This window comes from Notechis scutatus, chromosome 4 (genome assembly GCF_049901735.1).
Source record: "Notechis scutatus isolate UNSWTSFEM ecotype Mainland chromosome 4, rNotScu1.2, whole genome shotgun sequence".
NCBI classification, from domain to species: Eukaryota; Metazoa; Chordata; class Lepidosauria; order Squamata; family Elapidae; genus Notechis; species Notechis scutatus.
The window spans coordinates 73,116,470-73,133,779 of NC_142012.1; the positions used below are offsets into that span (position 1 = coordinate 73,116,470).

Sequence of the window (17,310 nt, forward strand, 5' to 3'; positions counted from 1 at the left end):
CAGACCAGGACTTTGGTAATCTAGCTTCTAATAGCGTCTCATTATATACCTCTAATAGTATTGGTTCAAATAGTTCGTACATATTTTTATATAGTTCACTGGGAAAACTGTCTGGTCCTGGTGTTTTATTATTTTTCTGCTTTTGTATCACTTTTTAAAACTCTGCTGGAGTTATTTCTCTATTTAATATTAAGGAAGGGATATTTAAATTAGTAGTCCCTACATCAATTAACATTTATTTAGTGATATACAAATACAGAAAAGAGAAAAAGAGAAAAGTCTACCAACTGAATGAAGACCTTCGTATTCTTAATACTTACGGGGTTCAGGAGCATTGTCAGGAAAAGTTCTCCACCACGAATGCTCTTGTCTAATTCCTTGGAGCCACCAGGATACTCATTATAGAATATAGTGTGAGTAAAAAGACCACAAGTCTGGCGAGGCAACACCTGGATGAGCCAGAGAGGAGGAGGAGGAGAAATATTAACACAGAGTGCTGGTTCACAGGCTGAGGGGAAAGGCTGAGACCAACAGATGGGCAGAATCCATTTCCTCCACATCAGATGTCCTGGTCTTCAGCTGAGATTCCTAAAGTCCTATGAAAACTTCAACAGGGGTAGAATGACAGTGACACTGCCAAGAATTGTCTTTCTATTTTCATATTCTTCAAAAGGCTAGAGCTGAAATAGCTCTTTTTCAAAATAATTTTTATTCATTGTATAGAATTATGATCACACAATAAGTTGGACCGGAAATAAGATGTATTTGTGTGGGTATCTCTATGGAGACAAGTTTTATTCTAGTACCTTGTGTTCCATTGCCTGACCTGGTGTATTCTCTGTGGCCACTGATTATGTTCAATTCTCCCTGCCTCGTGTACCAACCCCATCACCCTTTAAAAAATATTTTGGTTCTCCAAAACCTGTTAATTAACTACCCAACTTCGTATGGATGACTCTTATGATTTAAGACTAGAGATGTTTTAAGTCAAAAAGAATTACTTCCCTGCTTCAACAGAAAATAATGGAATTATAACTTATAACGTTCATGGTGTTCATCACCCAATATTGTTTACGGAGAACAAGATGGTTCATTTCTGACAACCCTTTCTTCAATTTAGAGAACTTCAGAAAGTTGATGTCCAACAATGAGAAGAGCGCTCCAGAATTGGTCGCACTTTTTTCCTCTAGATAGTTAATAGGGCTCAGCGTCTTACCATGATTCCGTTATGGTTGAACCCTCGTCGATATCGGGCAGGTCGAAGATGAGGATATTCCTCTGTGCTGGTCACCTGAATATCCCAAACAGTTTTCCATGCTTCATAGAGTTGGGCATGGACCGGGTAAACCCCTGAGTGGTGGGGAGCTACTGCATAGCCCATATCTGTGGGAATCCCATGTTCCTGGGGTCAAAACAAAATTTTAAAAGTTCTACATTCACTGTTAGCAATTTAGCAAGAGGGAAGAGAAGGGCAGGTGGCTATGGAGCAAGACAAGGAATATATAGATAACAAAGCAAAACTTGTTTGCTTGCTATAAAGTCATTAAGTAGGATGGACAGGTCAGTACAAATCAGTTCCATTTGTCATTCGCAAATTTTTCTAACATACAGAAGATATGAGAGAGGGTGCAAGTTCCAGGTCAGATGTGAAATCAAGCAATCAATCAAGCATCACACAGGATCAAATTGCAAGGTTATACTTTGAATTTGAAATATTAACAGAACTGGAAAGTATGAAGCAGGAATTAGGAAGAACAACACTTGGGAACTGCAAGAAATTTCATACTTTCTGTCAGAGTTCTGTTTTTCTATGTCACAGATGGCACCTGTTTTTTTAAACACTTTCTGCAAACTCACTCCAACTACAGACTGTACTATTATCTTTACATCCTTATCTTAGAACTCAGCAGTGGTCATGTAGTAAACTTGTAGCAGATTGAAACATTCCAGAAAGTTGTCCCTTACCAAAGCAAACTGCTTGTTGAGTTTCATTTGCTCTGCCAACACAGTAACATTGTGAAAGAGATGTGGCTGCATGTGACTCCACATATGAGGAAACCACCAGAATTCCTTCCTGTTCTTCAACAGCATATCATCTCCTTCATCTTCCTCATCTGTACCTGGAAGCACATGGCAAAAGGACTAAGCAAGGGTTGCTGGGTTGTTATTGAGCAAAGATACTTCCAACAAGAGAAAACATCCTTTACACTACACTGCACAGGAGATTTGAAGAGAAAAACGCCAGCTATTTATTTTGCCTCCTAATGAGGTCTTCACTGAGACTGGAAGCTCCTTCGGCAGTTATTTTCAAAGAGAGAAAACCTTCCGCTGGTGTCACAGCAGATTAAGCACCTAACCATTTATTTGTTCAAAGCCATTAGGCTCAAAAACTGGGTTCCCTCAGTCAGCTCCAAGCACATTTAGTTAAGAAATCTACAAATAGAAGCAAGAAGCTGACTGATAAAAGAAATCCTGGGTAAATATTCTAATTGTACCAGTTATTTCTTCGCTTATTTGGTCTTCAAAAGGCCACTCTTACTTTTCACTATGCAGTAAATATGGCAACCTTTTGAATCAGCAGGCTTATTTACTTAAAATGTTTATATAGCTGCCTATCTTATATCAAACTCTGGGCAGCTCCCATTCAAAGTTGCCTGAATCTGGCCAACTCAGGAGATGATTAAGCAAACTATGATTAAATGTGAATCCAACATGAATTTGCTCCTAAGAAATAGACAGAACAAAAAATCTTACCAGTGTGGTAGAATTTCCCAGAGAATCCCAGATTGAAAGTGAAATTGGGAACCAGGGCCCTCAGCTTGTTCTGAGTGTTTAAAAGAGCCTTGCAGGAAGAGAAGAGAGAAAGGCCGAGTGAAACCATTCAAACCAGTTTCTTAATCAACTCACATGATGATAGGAATTCATACCCTTCTTAACAGCTTCCTCTTTTATTCAACTGCATAAACTGGAAGCTCAATAAGTCCAAAAGACACAGCCCCACATCACCACCCATCTCCCACTTTCAGGCTTCCCAAAGCCAACGTTTCCTGCTTGAAATATACCAGGGTCAGAATTCTGGGCCAGCTGAGTCTGCCTTCTTCTGGGTCTGGGTTCTGAGGAGATATTTCTTTGATCTTTAACTGCTCTGGCATTTTCTGGACTTGTGGCATCTTTCCTGGTCTACAGCTGTGTGAAAAAGTCCTGTACGCTTTCAGTTTTAAGCTGTATTTACATGTTTAATCAACTTTTCACTCATAGAAATCACACAAAATTAGTACTTTGATGAACATTTCTGTAGTCGGATTGAGATGCATAATTTTTATTAATATAACCAAAGTCTTTTTAAGGCACCACATTGTCACCAAAGATCAAGTGCAAAGGCTTATAATAACAGTCTATGCCGAAGCGATGCCGCCTGGTGATCAGCAATAAGGACTGGCCAATCTCATATTAGTAACCATGTTTGGTTACCTAAATGGTCCTTTTCAGGGCCACAAACAACAAAAATGTTAACAAAACACTAGCATCGGCCTTAGTAACTGCAACACGTATGCCACTGGGTATGCATCAGTTAATGTTTTCATAGTCATTGTAAGCATGCAAGAAAATTCACAATCCTCATCCAAACAGCACCCAATTGCAAAAAGCTTATGCTTTTCACTTAAAAACCACCAGTATTTATTTAAATATAACAATATTCGCATAGCAGTTAGCATAAAATATCATAAAATCAACGGCCTATCCAAAAAATGTCATAAACCATAAAGTGTAAAGTATGCAGGACTTTTTCACACAGCTGTATACATTCTGAACATTTATGACTCCAGTTACTGCACTTTAAATTGTCTCCACAATCATTCTGGATACCTTTTCTATTTTTAGAAATTTGCTATTTTGAAATCAAACGTGACTGTTTTGAACTTTTTCAACAGCTGGCATATTAAATGTACACTGGTAATATCTTGGTTAGTTTCCAAAAAATATGCACAATCTAAAAATGAAAGGAACAAAATGCCCAACATCATTGAGTTTCGTAGGTGGGTTTTGGGCATGTTTTTTCTATGTCCGAGTTCAGCATTTGATAATTGCAATTCTGCTGGCTCTTCAGAGTCAAAATTGTAATAATTATGATCCTCATTCTGAATTACTAATTGAGCTCCATATAGTCCTCTTAGGACAGGGCTGTCAAACTCCTGGCCCATGAGCTGGATGCATCACGTGATGGCCACACCCACGCCTGGTTTAGTGAAGGGGGAAAAGTCCCAATACATCACGTGATGCCGCCATAATGACGCGAATTTGACACCCCTGTCTTAGGATGTCTGTTTGTGTATTGTTTGTTTAAGGGTAGACAATTGTCTCATTCTTTAAAACACTATTTCCACTGAGTAATACATATATAGTGTATATACATAAAATTTCTAAGCAACCGCATTTGACTAAAATCCCTTTTGATACTTGGCATCTGCATTCTGTGTTCCTGAGTCCTGACATTCCAAAGCACCTGGGAAGGGATGCCTTCAGAGAGAAAGACAAGGCCTTTAAGCAGCTTAGCAAAGCCTAACTTGGGTTACTATAACAACACATGTCAGTTGATTCCCATGTCTTAGGAAACTGCTCTTTCAAGGGTGTCTCTTGATGTAATAATATGCTTCTCAAGATCGGATCTCAAAATATCCACAAGCTTGATAATCAATCACCATCAATAAAAGGCAGAAATAGAAGGTTTATAAATGCTATTTGCAGGTACTGTTTATCTTTCTTCTTACACTTTAGAATATTGAAAACAAATCCACGCTTATAAATTGATTTGACTGATGTAACTTTCCTAAACAATATTTATCAGATGCTTCTAATTTCTTTGTCACAGCAGGAAAGTACTTCTAGGCAATGCTTCATACTTTCTTTTAAACTTTATTATGCAAATATATTTGTTCCTATAATTACATAACTATTTTATTTCTGAAAGTTATAACCTGATACATATTTCCCTGTTTTTATTCTTTTTTAAGAACATGCATGGGTTGAAGGAAAGCAATGATCCCTATGTTTTTGTAACATCTGATTTGCTCATCATGTACCGTAGTTCAATTTTATTTACTCTTCCAAGACTTTATTTCGGGATTTGTGTGAATATGAGATAAAAAGACCCAGCAAGCAGGTTCTTGAAAGCAAGAGGACAAGAATATTCCCGTTGAGCTTCTGGGTACATTGACCTTTGCCCACTGTGATTTCCTTCTCTTCAGGAATGCAGGAGAAACGATCTCAGTCTTGAAAAATGTACCCAGAAATTAAGAAAGGAAAAGAGTTGTATCTTTCTTCTTTTCACTTTTTAGGCTAAAACTGGCACTCAAACAAAATACTTGGGGGAGATATGAAATCTATCAAGCAATATACTAATTCTTCAGGAAAGAGAGAAAGGCAGTTTGACATCTCATTTACTTCCCACCTTCTTCGAATCAAAGCAACAAGATGAATTACTGGTTGATTACTAATTACCGTATATACTCGAGTATAAGTCGACCGAATATAAGCCGAGGCACCTAATTTTACACAAAAACTGGGAAAACTTATTGACTCGAGTATAAGCCGAGGTGGGAAATGCAGCAGCTACTGGTAAATTTCAAAAATAAAAATAATTAATTTGGGAAACGATCTCACTATCATGAAAGGTTTAATTGATTCACTAACCCAAAAGAAGAAGATGATGATGACAGCGGGAGGCAGGAGTCACTCTCTTCCCCTCCTCGGAGGCCCCCTGAGTCAGGAGTCACTACCGCCGGCGCGGCCCCAGTCCCGCCGCCTCGGGAAGGGAAAGGCAGCGCTTTTTGCCTTTCCCTTCCCGTCTGGGCTGTTGGGAGTCGCTGCCGCCGGAGGCCGCGACTCCACACCATTTTTTTTTTCAGAGGGATCTGACTCGAGTATAAGCCGAGGGGATTTTTTCAGCACAAAAATTGGGCTGAAAAACTAGGCTTATACTAGTATATACAGTATTCATGGTGTACTGATTACTACACACAAAACATGTTCTAAAAATAATATGTAAGAGTGATGGCAAGTTTCACATCCTGTGTCCCCTGTAATCATATTCTGGCTGAATATCACTTTTTCCTTTACAGTGCTCTAGGAATTTGGTCAAGACTATTTCCAAAATATGGGAGATTTCACTCAGCAAATTCCCATTTCACACCAGTTTCTTTTGGTTTTTTTCTTTCAGTTCCATTTTTTCTCTCCCAATCTTTTCAAATGTCAGATAATAAAAAAGACAAAAGCAATACAAGCAAATTAAGTGTATGCATATTCTTCCAACTTGCTCAGCATACACCAGAAAATTATTTTAACAAAACGATTTGGAAACAAGCAGCTGGATGTATCACACGGAAACTAGATTTGACAGTAAGTTCATATACTTACATTTTGGAATTAATCTGCAAAAAACATGCCAACTATTTTGACATTGGGAAATGTTCCTCCACTGCACCTCTCATTTAAGAAGTCAACAAACTTGTAAGATTATCTTTTGTTTTTTGCTTTGAAAAAAGAAGTTAACCTTTCCACCTTGGCAGAGATTCTCTTTCAAATGCATAAAAGTATTATTATCTTCTTAGCATCAAATCCATTAAACTAATGTCAGATTAATGCTCCATTTCATGCTGCTAAACTGATAAGCAAAGTATGTTTTACAATGATCTCATCTGAGTCTTTCTGTAATCACCAGAGAAGCTTTGCAAAGGGAGGTTAACTTCTATAATTCCACACATAACTGCCAGTGAAGCTCTGAGTTTCATCCTTGGCTGGAATCCCATCATGCAACAACAATTTGGAGTAAAGAGTCATAGAAATGTGTGATTAAAAAAAACCAATTGATCAACAACCATCACTTAAGAGAGGTTGGAAATCAGCAGGATTTCTAATTTGAGTTTATGCTCTTTGGGTAAACCCAGGGGTTTAGTTAGGATTTTCCACCCTGGCAAGTTCTCGCCACTTTTGCATGAGGGCATTGCAGGCTCTGCCTTTCTCACTACGTTCATTTGTTGTGCCACTCTTGTGTACAGGACTACAATCACTTTAGCGGTCTGGCTTTATGCATGGACTTTTCCAGCTTCTCAAGCATGCACCACAGTTTTATAAGAAAATAAGTCTTGTTTTTCCTACTGTACCGAACTTTTGGGAAAGAGAAAACAGAATAAAACCCCTCTTCTCCAAAACACAGTGCAATGTCACTATTAAAATGAAACCCTGCTCCACTGAGTGTACCATTTTCTAACTACTTGGAAGACGCACGCTATACTTCTTTCATTACTTCTTCTGAACAGAAGGATAAGGCAAAGCTGACCCTTATCTCTTCTGCAATTTAGCAAGGGCTCATAAAAGGGATTAAAACAAAACAAAATACACATAACTAGCAGGATTGACCTGACTATCTTGTTTATGGACTCTTGTATTATTCAACCAGGAAAGATATCCAGATTATTCTATTCCTATCTTTTTCAACAGAAGCCCATTTTTATGGGAAGCTGCATTAAAATGACTACTATTTAAAAAACAGTAATTGAAACAGGCTCAGCTCTTATGAGATGTTATTATGAAACAAACTCTTAAAAGTGCGCCACAAGCAATTGTTTAAAAGGGCTTGAACATCTCAGTTTAAATGAACTCCAAAATATGCTGCTATGTAAACATTAATCAGCTCTATCAGAGGAATATTTTTTCAAACTACTGTGAAATCTTTAACCTCATACTCTAGAGACTTAGATAACTTTCTTTAAACCCAATGCTATATATTGATTAAGTAGAAAAATCCAGTGGGCTTATTCTCCTAGCAAATTTATTATGATTTTATCTTACTGTACTCAAAAATTTAAATACCTAAACCAGGGGTTCCCAAACTTGGCAACTTTAAGACTTGTGGACTTCAACTCTCAGAATTCCTCCTGCAGTCATATTAGCTCGGGAATTTTGAGAGTTGAAGTCCACAAGTCTTAAAGTTGCCAAGTTTGGGGACCTCTGGCCTAAACCTATGACTTCTCTACGGTTTGGAAAATGGGCAATACATTTCATCCACACTGCCATCTCTTACCAAATGCATGCTGAATTAGCAATTGTTAAATACTGCTGTCAGCCTAGCTCTACTTTCCTCCTGAGGATTGTTAAGTTTGAATTTGTAATGCAACAAAGAATGAATTTAGCAAACCCACTCACATCATTGGAACAAAAGATAAATGTAGACTGTTGTGATAGCAAATCTCGTGATCTCTTCTTCAACGTAGGATAAGGATTAGGGGCAACAGTTTTAGAACAAAAGACATTTGATCTTTCATTTCCCTCAAATTGATGATCTCAGAATTTAGAGAAAGAGAAAAGCTATTTTACAAAGAATTAGTATTTTACAACAACAAAAAAGACCTGCAATTCTCATATGTTTCACGGAAACAGTGAGAATCTATATCCTTTTGAATTTATATTAGTAAAGATACTTGGAGTTTTGACAGTTATTTACTTTATATGCCCATCCACTCTGTTCCACATTACCTCTACATCAGACATCTTCATGCGTGTCCCCTCTTTGCCCACAAAGATATCATCAATGTCCACAAGGACGTAGCGGTCAAGGGTCAGACAGAGACGTTTGCCAGTCAGATAAGCAATAGCATCAACAAAGATGAGCTTGTGCAGCCAGAAATTGAGATTGTTACCAAAAAGAACCCTCTGGATACCATCGTGGAGACCAAGATCCTGCACCACTGTGGCATGCAGAGCTCTGTGCGTAGTCAGGTGAGGGATCGACTCAGATGACTTGGTGCTGGCCATCAGTACAGGCTCATAGGTTGTGTGATTTGACTGGAACACTGTCCAATCGTCCCCAGGCAGAGGGCCCTGTTCCACTTCATTAGCCTGGGTAACATACAGAAGTCGGGCACTGGGATTGATGTGATAATCTCGCAATCCCAAATTGGAATGTAGGAAGAGAGGAAAGCCTTTGAGCTGAGCACTCAGTAAGCTGTTCTCATTTGCCTTGAAGAAACCAATGATTCCTACTCCGTATTCCACACAGTATTTATCCAAAAGATCCCTGTTCCAGGTATCCAGGTTCACATATTTAAGGATATTCTCATAGATAATAAGAGCATAGCGACCATGGTCCTTGTCCATTAGAGTGGGCACGTCTCCCTTTCCGGGAGCAATCTCTGTCCTGTATTTAAACCGACTAGATTCTAAGATGGCCACAATCTCTTGACCCAACTGGGAATAAATGCTTTCCACAAAAACTAGCACCACGGGGTCTGTGCGTGAGTTGTCAACTGATTTTGTAAGCCTCCAGCTTGCCTGGGGCTGGATGAGGATCCTGTGTTGATTACTGCAATCGCTGAAGGGAAGAGGGGGTGGTTCCTTGATTTTGGGACTGTTCGTGACATAGTAGGCCAGGAAGCACATGGAGACCAGGCTGAAGGCAATAAGCAGCAGAATCAGTCTGTGGAGCTCCAACTGTCGCACATGCCTCACCACTTTCCACAGCTGAATCATGATGAGGTGGGTGGCTTAACCTTGCCTCAAGTTTGGCACCTTTCAAGCTGCCTTGGTGTCTCCAGCGCCGCCACCACCAGAAGAGCCAGTGGCAGCTCAATGAAAAGAAATGTAGGCTGCAGAGAGGAAACAGGTCTAAGTGAGCAGCTGCAAGACCAGATCCCCAGTGATCTGCCATTTATCTCAAGTGACCATGACCTTCAATTCCCATTGCTCCCTTGAGCACTTCCTCCCTTTTCTTTCTTTGCTGGCTGAGAAGAGTCCTAAGAAGCAAGGAGGCTGCATGCACTTGTAAGGAAAGTATAGGGTCTCCAGAAAACGAAGCAGTGCCACCAACTGATGAGCTTGCCAATCACATGGTTGTTATTCTGAATTCGCCACCTGCAATAAAAGAAAAACCCAGATAAATTTAGGCGTTCTAGAAAGATCAATAAGTGCTACAGTGAAATGCCTATGATGACCTATTAAAATCACACACTGCTTCTGACATTATCAATAGAGATAAGTGGGACTTACAGAGAAAGCTCAGCATTCCAATCTGCCACCCCTAATTTCAGGAATTTCTATTTCATGTCTCCCCTACCAATTATTTCTAATGCCCTCTGAGTATGTTCAATTCTTCTTGGACTTTTCTGTGTTTCATTTTCCCTTTCAAGGTTTCTTCCTATGTTTCTGTTCCCACAACCATCACATTATTTCCCCCTTGTTTTTCAATAATCCTCTTTAGTTTCCTTGATGTCACAATTCAGCTGGCTATTTGCATATATGAGGTGAATTGGGAAATCATGCCGCTGCCGTGCAAGTAAGGTGTACTCAGAGCAACTCAATTCCATGCTTCTGGTGTAAAAATACTTTTTAGAAGGTCCCTTAAAGAACAAGGAAATATGTATACAGCTAGACCTCAGCTTACAACCATAATGGAGCCTGCTCATTATGGGCCTAAATTGCAACCGTCGTAACATGGGTCATCATGTGATGGATCTACTTTTAAAACCCCTTTCTGCAGTGGCTGTTAAATGAATGTGGTAGCTATAACATATGAGTGCTGCAGTGGTTAAGTGAACTAGTTGTTTACTACTGGTGTCTTTGCCAAAAACGAGAAGTAAATGACAGTTTTTGGCAAAAATGTTGTAAATCACAGTAATGTGACTTCAGGATACTGCCAAAATATCGGTCAGTTTCTAAGTGTGCCACAATGCGGTCATGAGACTAGGGACACCTCTTGGAACTGGAACATTGGCACATGGAGGAGAGGGCACAGCGTAACTTTGAACAGGTGAAGAACTTGAAACATCAAGGACTACTGTTCCTTATTTCTGTTCCTTATCTCAGAGAATTACCAGATTTTCCACACTGATATAGTGTTGTTTTGTCATCTGAGTTGCTCTATATTCATACTATCAAGATTAATTTTTTTCCCAAAATAGTTACCACCGTAAACTCAAACAAAAGCAAATGAGGAACTCTAGAATATCATCATTACAATGTAGGGATAAAACTCTTTGGTGTTATTTGTTTGATAACAGAACGTGCACCAGTGCGTTTATTTTTGGAATGGAATAATCACACAAATGATACAATATGTAATCTTTGTGGTGCCATAATGATATTGCTGTCCTCTGAGAAATAACAGAATATTTTCTCCGGTAAAAGTCTGTTAAAATGAGATTTCACTCTTATTTTTTTCCTTAGATTTTTAAATTAACAAATCATATAATTAATTCATCTAGGCTTAGGTGAATAAGTTAAATACTAGTAGTGTCTATGGAGATTCTCAGTCATCCAGGTCATGGATTCAGTTCTCAGAACTGAAAAAGCTCCTTGTATGAGAAACGAAATGTCTTCAAAGAAAAAACCAGAAAGTCTAGTTGCCTCTTGAAAAAGCACCTTTAGGGAAGAAGGCGGAGCCTCTTCGCTGACAGACCGTAGATCGCGACTCTCTGCGGCTATGGTCCGTGCTTTTTCATTGGAGAGCCCCGATCATTACGATTAGGGGCTGAAGCTGCCTTGGAGGGGCGGCGGAGTAAGGGGAAGCCGCAAGCCAGGGTGAGGGGAGCCGCATCTCCCCCCCTGGGCTTGGTCTTTTTCCCCCCGAAGACGACTGCAGCGGTGGTTTAAAATGGCCACCCCGAAGAGGAGGACTCAGCTGGATTAAGATTTGTGCAGGAGGGAAGAAAGAGATGGATAACATCTGAACCGGGACAACTGGGCAATACAACTAAACAAAAGTACCCCGGGATTAAGGTAACATGGAATTTTTAAGAAAAGAAAAGTGAGCAGCGAAATTACAAAGGGACAGGGAAAAAAAAAAAGAAAATATTTTTGACAGCTAAGCGGGGCTTCGAACCGGGAAAGGAAGAAGCTGGAACTAAAGATTTAATTAAATTGGACTAAAATATTTTGGGAATAAACAGGCATAAAATAAAACTGGACTTAAGATTGTCAAAAAACAATAATAATAAAGTTTACAAATTGGAGACTGGATTGTGCTGGAATATTGAGGTTCGAAAAACCCTAAATAAAAAAATAGGGGAAAAAGGTGAAGACTTTGTATAATGGAGAGTGCCACCTTTTGACAAAAAGGGAAAGCATCCTGTTTTTGAATGAAGTTGTGTGGATATAACATTAAAGAAATATTGAAACAAAGTAAGAATTTTAGAAAGTGAAAGAAGAACCAGAATAAAGAAAAAAGCAAGGAAAGACTGACTGTGGGATTGATTGATGTTTTTGGTATAGACCCTGGGCTGGAACAATTGAGAACTTTAGAAAATTGAAAGAAGAAAGAAGGAAAGTAAAAGTGGTTTTTTGGTGGATTTCAACGATCAAAGAATATAAGATCGTGTAATGATGATATCTCTTCGGGAATTAAAAATGGAACTTAAAAATATGAGAGAATTACTACAGGAAAGAGGCAAATCACTTTGCTCTGTGTTAGAAAAAATGGAAATGGCGATTGAAGAACAAGAAAGAGCTTCAGAGGAGGAGGAGTTGACTCAAGGAGAAGACATTTTAAATAGACAATTAACACAAAGAACGCTACAAAGAAGTGGGGAAAGAAGGAAGGTTAAAAAGTTGAGATTTAAGAAGGCAATCAAAAGGGGGAATACCTGTGAAGTCGGGAAAGGCAGAAAGACCCAGCAGAAAAGGGGAAAGGAAGATATTAAGAAAGAGAGGGATATAAACTGGAATGAGAAAAGATATGGGGAAAAGAGGGGGAGGAGAAGCAGTAAGAAACAGGTGCATGAAATAAAGAAATACGGAAATAGTAAAATGTTGAAAAGAAATTGTTTTTTCAGAGATAATGGTTGATGAATTAAAAAGGGGATTCTGCAGGGTGACAAGGGGTAATAAGAATATTTCTGCATTTAAAAATATTTAGAAAATAGGGTAATATAGATACTGATCTTATTAAAAATCAAGGGGGAAAATATGCTGTGGTATCCAAGTGAAAAGATGTAATGATTATTATTGTAACTTCTTAAAAATAATGGTTTATTGGGAATTAAGATGAGGGTATAAAGGTATATTTTAATCATTGAGGTGTCACACTCAAAACAGTAAAAGGGGGGAAACCTATACTTGTTTTTTTTTTTTTAGTGTTAAAATTTGTATTAATCTAGAATTTATAAAAAGAATGTGTAATGGAAAGGGAATATGACACACTAAAGAACCAACTAAGTTAATAATTTAATATAGACTATTAAAAGCAAGGAAAGACATTGGTAACTTTTTATTATTATTATTATCATTATCATTATTACTATTATTATGCAAACACATATTGTTTATCTTTATTTTTAAAATAAATATTAAAGGATTATATTTGAAATAATTGAAATGAAACAAAAAGATGTTTCGATTGAGATTAATGAAAGAGGCTAGAATTAATGTGTTTGTTTCTCTCCTTACTGAAATTTTGGAATGGAAAAGGTAATAACAGAATTAAGTATGCATATATCAATGTATAATTGCTGTCATATTTGTATGTAAAGGTGATGACCCGGAAACATGTTGTCCACTAAAAAGAGATTTTTATTTTTAATGTGAAAAACTGAATAAAGTTTGTTAAAAAAAAAGAAAAGAAAAAGCACCTTTGGGTTAAATACTAGTATAAAATCTTTAAATTGTAAAACATAAACTATTTAATAAGTACAAGTTGTTGGAAATGCTAGAAAGAGAAGTGTGGCAATAGAAAACAGTAAAAGAAAATAAGGCAATATTTTTCAAAGTATTAAAAAACAGCAACTCCCTACTTTATGCCTCACTTCTCAAAGATGCCAAAGTACACAAAATTAAGAAAATCTTATCAGAAACAGATTTCCTGTGTCCTCAAAGCAGAGACTCAAATCAAGTTTGTAAGCAGAGACCAATTATGTTTAAGAGAAATATTCCATTTTACTTATTCAGCTATCTCCACTCTAATGGCTAAGTGTAATACAGTCATTTTTAACAGAATTATTTAAAGAATCTAGAGGAAAATTTGCTTCGAGAGTATCAAGTTGTGTGTGGGGAAAATGTTACTTTTCATTCCTTTAAGATACCACAACTGTTTTAAATATGTATTTATAGACCAAGTGTGGTTTTATGGGCTAGTAGTCTTATTGGTAAACAATTTTATGGGCTAGTAGTAGTATTGGCAAGTACTATCGATTTTAGTCTTCATTAGAAGAAAGAACTAATCTGATCACCACTTAATGTGTCTTGCTATACAATCTGCCTAGCTAAGAAACTTTCTATAGCAAATAAATGAAGCCAGGAATCTCATAACTGCTCATATTTAGGAAATTCTCTTTCACAAAATTAAAATCTAACTAGTAAACAATATTTTATTTTATTTATGCAAGTCGTTCTCAACTTATGACAACTGAACCTGGAATTTTGGTCATTACGAGAGATACCCAAGTAAATGGCTCATTCAACAACTGCAATTTCAGCTCTCCCCATTGAGGTATTAAGCAACTCTAAATGTCTAAGGAAGTGGGGGAGGCCGTGAGCGGCTTGGCACCCACCAGCATACAGAAACCTGCCGTGGGTTAGGAAGCCTCGGCTGGCTAGGCTCACTTCTGTGGGCACCTTCTCCTGGACCTACCACTCCCAAGACACCAGGTCCTCCTCCTGGGGCATTCTCTCAAGGCTGGCCAGAAAAAGAATTTTGCTGGACAAAAAGCTAGCGAAGGCTGTCTTCTTCAAAGCTAGAGAGGCTCTTTCCATTTCTTGAGAAATGTTGCCTTTTCAAGCCATGAGGAAGGTTGCTTCACTTAGCTTTCTAGCTGCACTTTGCATTGCCTGGGCATGCCTGTCAGCTGCAGGTAAAAGAAAATGACTGAGGTGTGGTGGGATAGGGAGAAAGCCCAGGCTTCTCAGGAGTGGTGGAGCAGGTGGGAAGACCCACATGCTAGTGGACCTGGTCAGTTGAGGCCTCCTGACCCACTGTAGGGTGAGATGCAATGCTCCACTGGTTGTAGAAGTGGGCACACCTTCTAGTGCCCAATTACTGATCATGTTAACTGCTGGGGTGCTGCAACAGTTGGAACTTCAAGTAGGGATCATACATTCCTTCATTCAGCACGGTGGTAATTTTGAACAGTCCCTGAACAAATGGTCGGAAGTCGAGGAGTACCTGTAGTAATAGTTATTTATAGTTAATTTCATTTAAAATATTTATGTTGCTTTTCTACTTTTACAGCATTCAAAATGGATTCACAAAAATAATTAAATTTGGAAATGAAGTAAATCTATATAAGGAAGATCAAATTGTTAGATATTCAAGCCTATCATAGAAAACAGATGAAACAAACTGCCTAATAATCTTCATCACCTCATGGTTTCTTTCAACTTTTGCCTTATAAAGATTAATACATTAGAATTCTACGGCCAGTTCCACGCTCATCAGACACACATCTGCTGTTCAAAAGCAAGCAGATGTACAAAGCTGTAGGACTAGTTCGGTCAAATCAAGAACCAACAACACCTGGTGACTACATCAATTTGTGTCCAAGGACAACTCTTCATAGAAATGTTTTGTTCCAAGAATGCAAGCACAAGCAAGTATTGTACGCACAAGTGCGCACACACACATACACACACACCCTTCATCAGACTGCCAGGCTTTTGAGAAGTTGACTCATCAAGGCCTTGTCAGCTGGCCCAGAAGTGATAGGATGGCATCAACCATCTAAATTCTAGTGAAATGACACAATGAATTATGATGCCTAGCGGCAAACTAGTCTATGGCTAGTCTTCCTGAAGGCTCTAAGCCAGGGGTGTCCAACCTTGGCAACTTTAAGACTTGTGGACTTCAACTCCCAGAATTCCTCAGCCAGCACCCCTGCTCTAAGCAATCCTAAGAAGCCCAGATCTTCATGTGACCTGCTTGCTTAGCTATTTGAAAGCCAAGACTGGCTAATTTTATATGAACTACAGTATTCTGAGCTCCTTCAGGATTGGGAAAGTTTTGCAGTACTATAAGAATTCAGAATACTCTCCCCAGCCAACCAGCTAATGTATACAAATATTTGTAAATGTTAGTCAGCTGGGTACTGAAACTGCAATTAAGTCAAACTTCACAGCAGGTCTAAGCTATGTTTTTATTCCTCTAACACTTTTTTTTATCAACACAAAATTAATTCTAACCATCCTATCTAAAATGTCTAGAACCTAATCAATTATCTCCAACGGTGTTGAAAAGTTGCGGATGTTATCTCAAAAGACCCATTCCGTAATCTTGGTATGGAAGATGGGTTTAACTGCCAGAAGATTGGTGAGGACAAATGCTCCTCATTTTATCTTCAAAGATAAAAGCAAAAGAGAACCAGAGCAGATTAGTCAGCCTCACATCAATATCTGGCAAAATTCATACTTTAGCAAAAAGCCTGTGTGTAACTTTTCTTTTTTAAAATAATTTTTATTAAAGACATTTTTAATAAAGTAAAAACCAAATAAAGATAATAAAAAGAGTAAAACGTGAAAAAAGAAAATAGGAAAATGGGGGCGGGGTGGAAAAAAAGGAGAATAAAAGAATTTTCAAACCCAGAAACCACAAAATCATTTTACTCTTTTTCAGAAACAAAGTCTGACCTAAGGGGTTTCCAGGGACTGATAAATGTGGTTGATGATCTTTAATCAAATTCGATTTTGCCAGTTCTGCTCTGTTTCTGTCACCTTTACCAACTTTTCCTCCATTATGGGTATTTTAGAGTCTTTCCATTTGTGCATCTGTCTCACGGTAGTAATCAGATATAAAACTAATATTCTATGGCTCTTTTCTAAAGAACAAGCAATGTTCAAAGCAACTTGATCTTTTTTTTTGAAAGTTTTATTTGGGTTTTCACAAAAACAAAATACAAATAAAACATCTTTTTTGAAAATAGCATGGTCCCAGGTTATCACTTCTTCATACAGACACCGAACTCAATTTCATGCTCATTTTTATATTCTATTCCATATCTTATTACCATTTTATATTTTCTACATAGTTTTTCCCCTCTTTTAATTTTCTCAACTTTATTTTAATTATCTTCTCTCAATCAAATTGTTATATTTATACTTTTGTCTGTCCTGTTTCAATTTCATATTATCTTTTCTTATTAAACAAATTTTTCCCTGTAGTTACCAATTGGAGTATGACACCTTTATATCTTTTAATTTTATCCATTCAAACTCTTATTTAAGCTTCAATGTATACCTTTAAGATTATAGCATTCAATATAATACATAACTTCCAATCGAATTCTGCTTGGTACATTCTTAAAATACACACTATATTCTTAAAAAGAAAAAAATTAT

At 37.8% G+C, this 17,310-nt stretch overlaps 1 protein-coding gene across 3 annotated transcripts in view; it reads right to left on the bottom strand.

Moving 5' to 3' along the window:
• Window positions 1–17,310, bottom strand: part of NDST2 (N-deacetylase and N-sulfotransferase 2) — a 68,932-nt gene that overhangs the window by 12,406 nt on the left and 39,216 nt on the right. For all 3 annotated transcript variants that reach the window (XM_087963752.1, XM_026674248.2, XM_087963753.1), the window contains 5 exons: window positions 8,533–9,906; window positions 2,755–2,842; window positions 1,966–2,120; window positions 1,217–1,402; window positions 321–449 (listed from right to left, as the gene is read on the bottom strand). In XM_087963752.1, coding sequence (XP_087819878.1) covers window positions 321–449; window positions 1,217–1,402; window positions 1,966–2,120; window positions 2,755–2,842; window positions 8,533–9,525 — 1,551 coding nt within the window. In that variant the 5' untranslated portion in view covers window positions 9,526–9,906. The remainder of the gene's footprint in view (window positions 1–320; window positions 450–1,216; window positions 1,403–1,965; window positions 2,121–2,754; window positions 2,843–8,532; window positions 9,907–17,310) is intronic.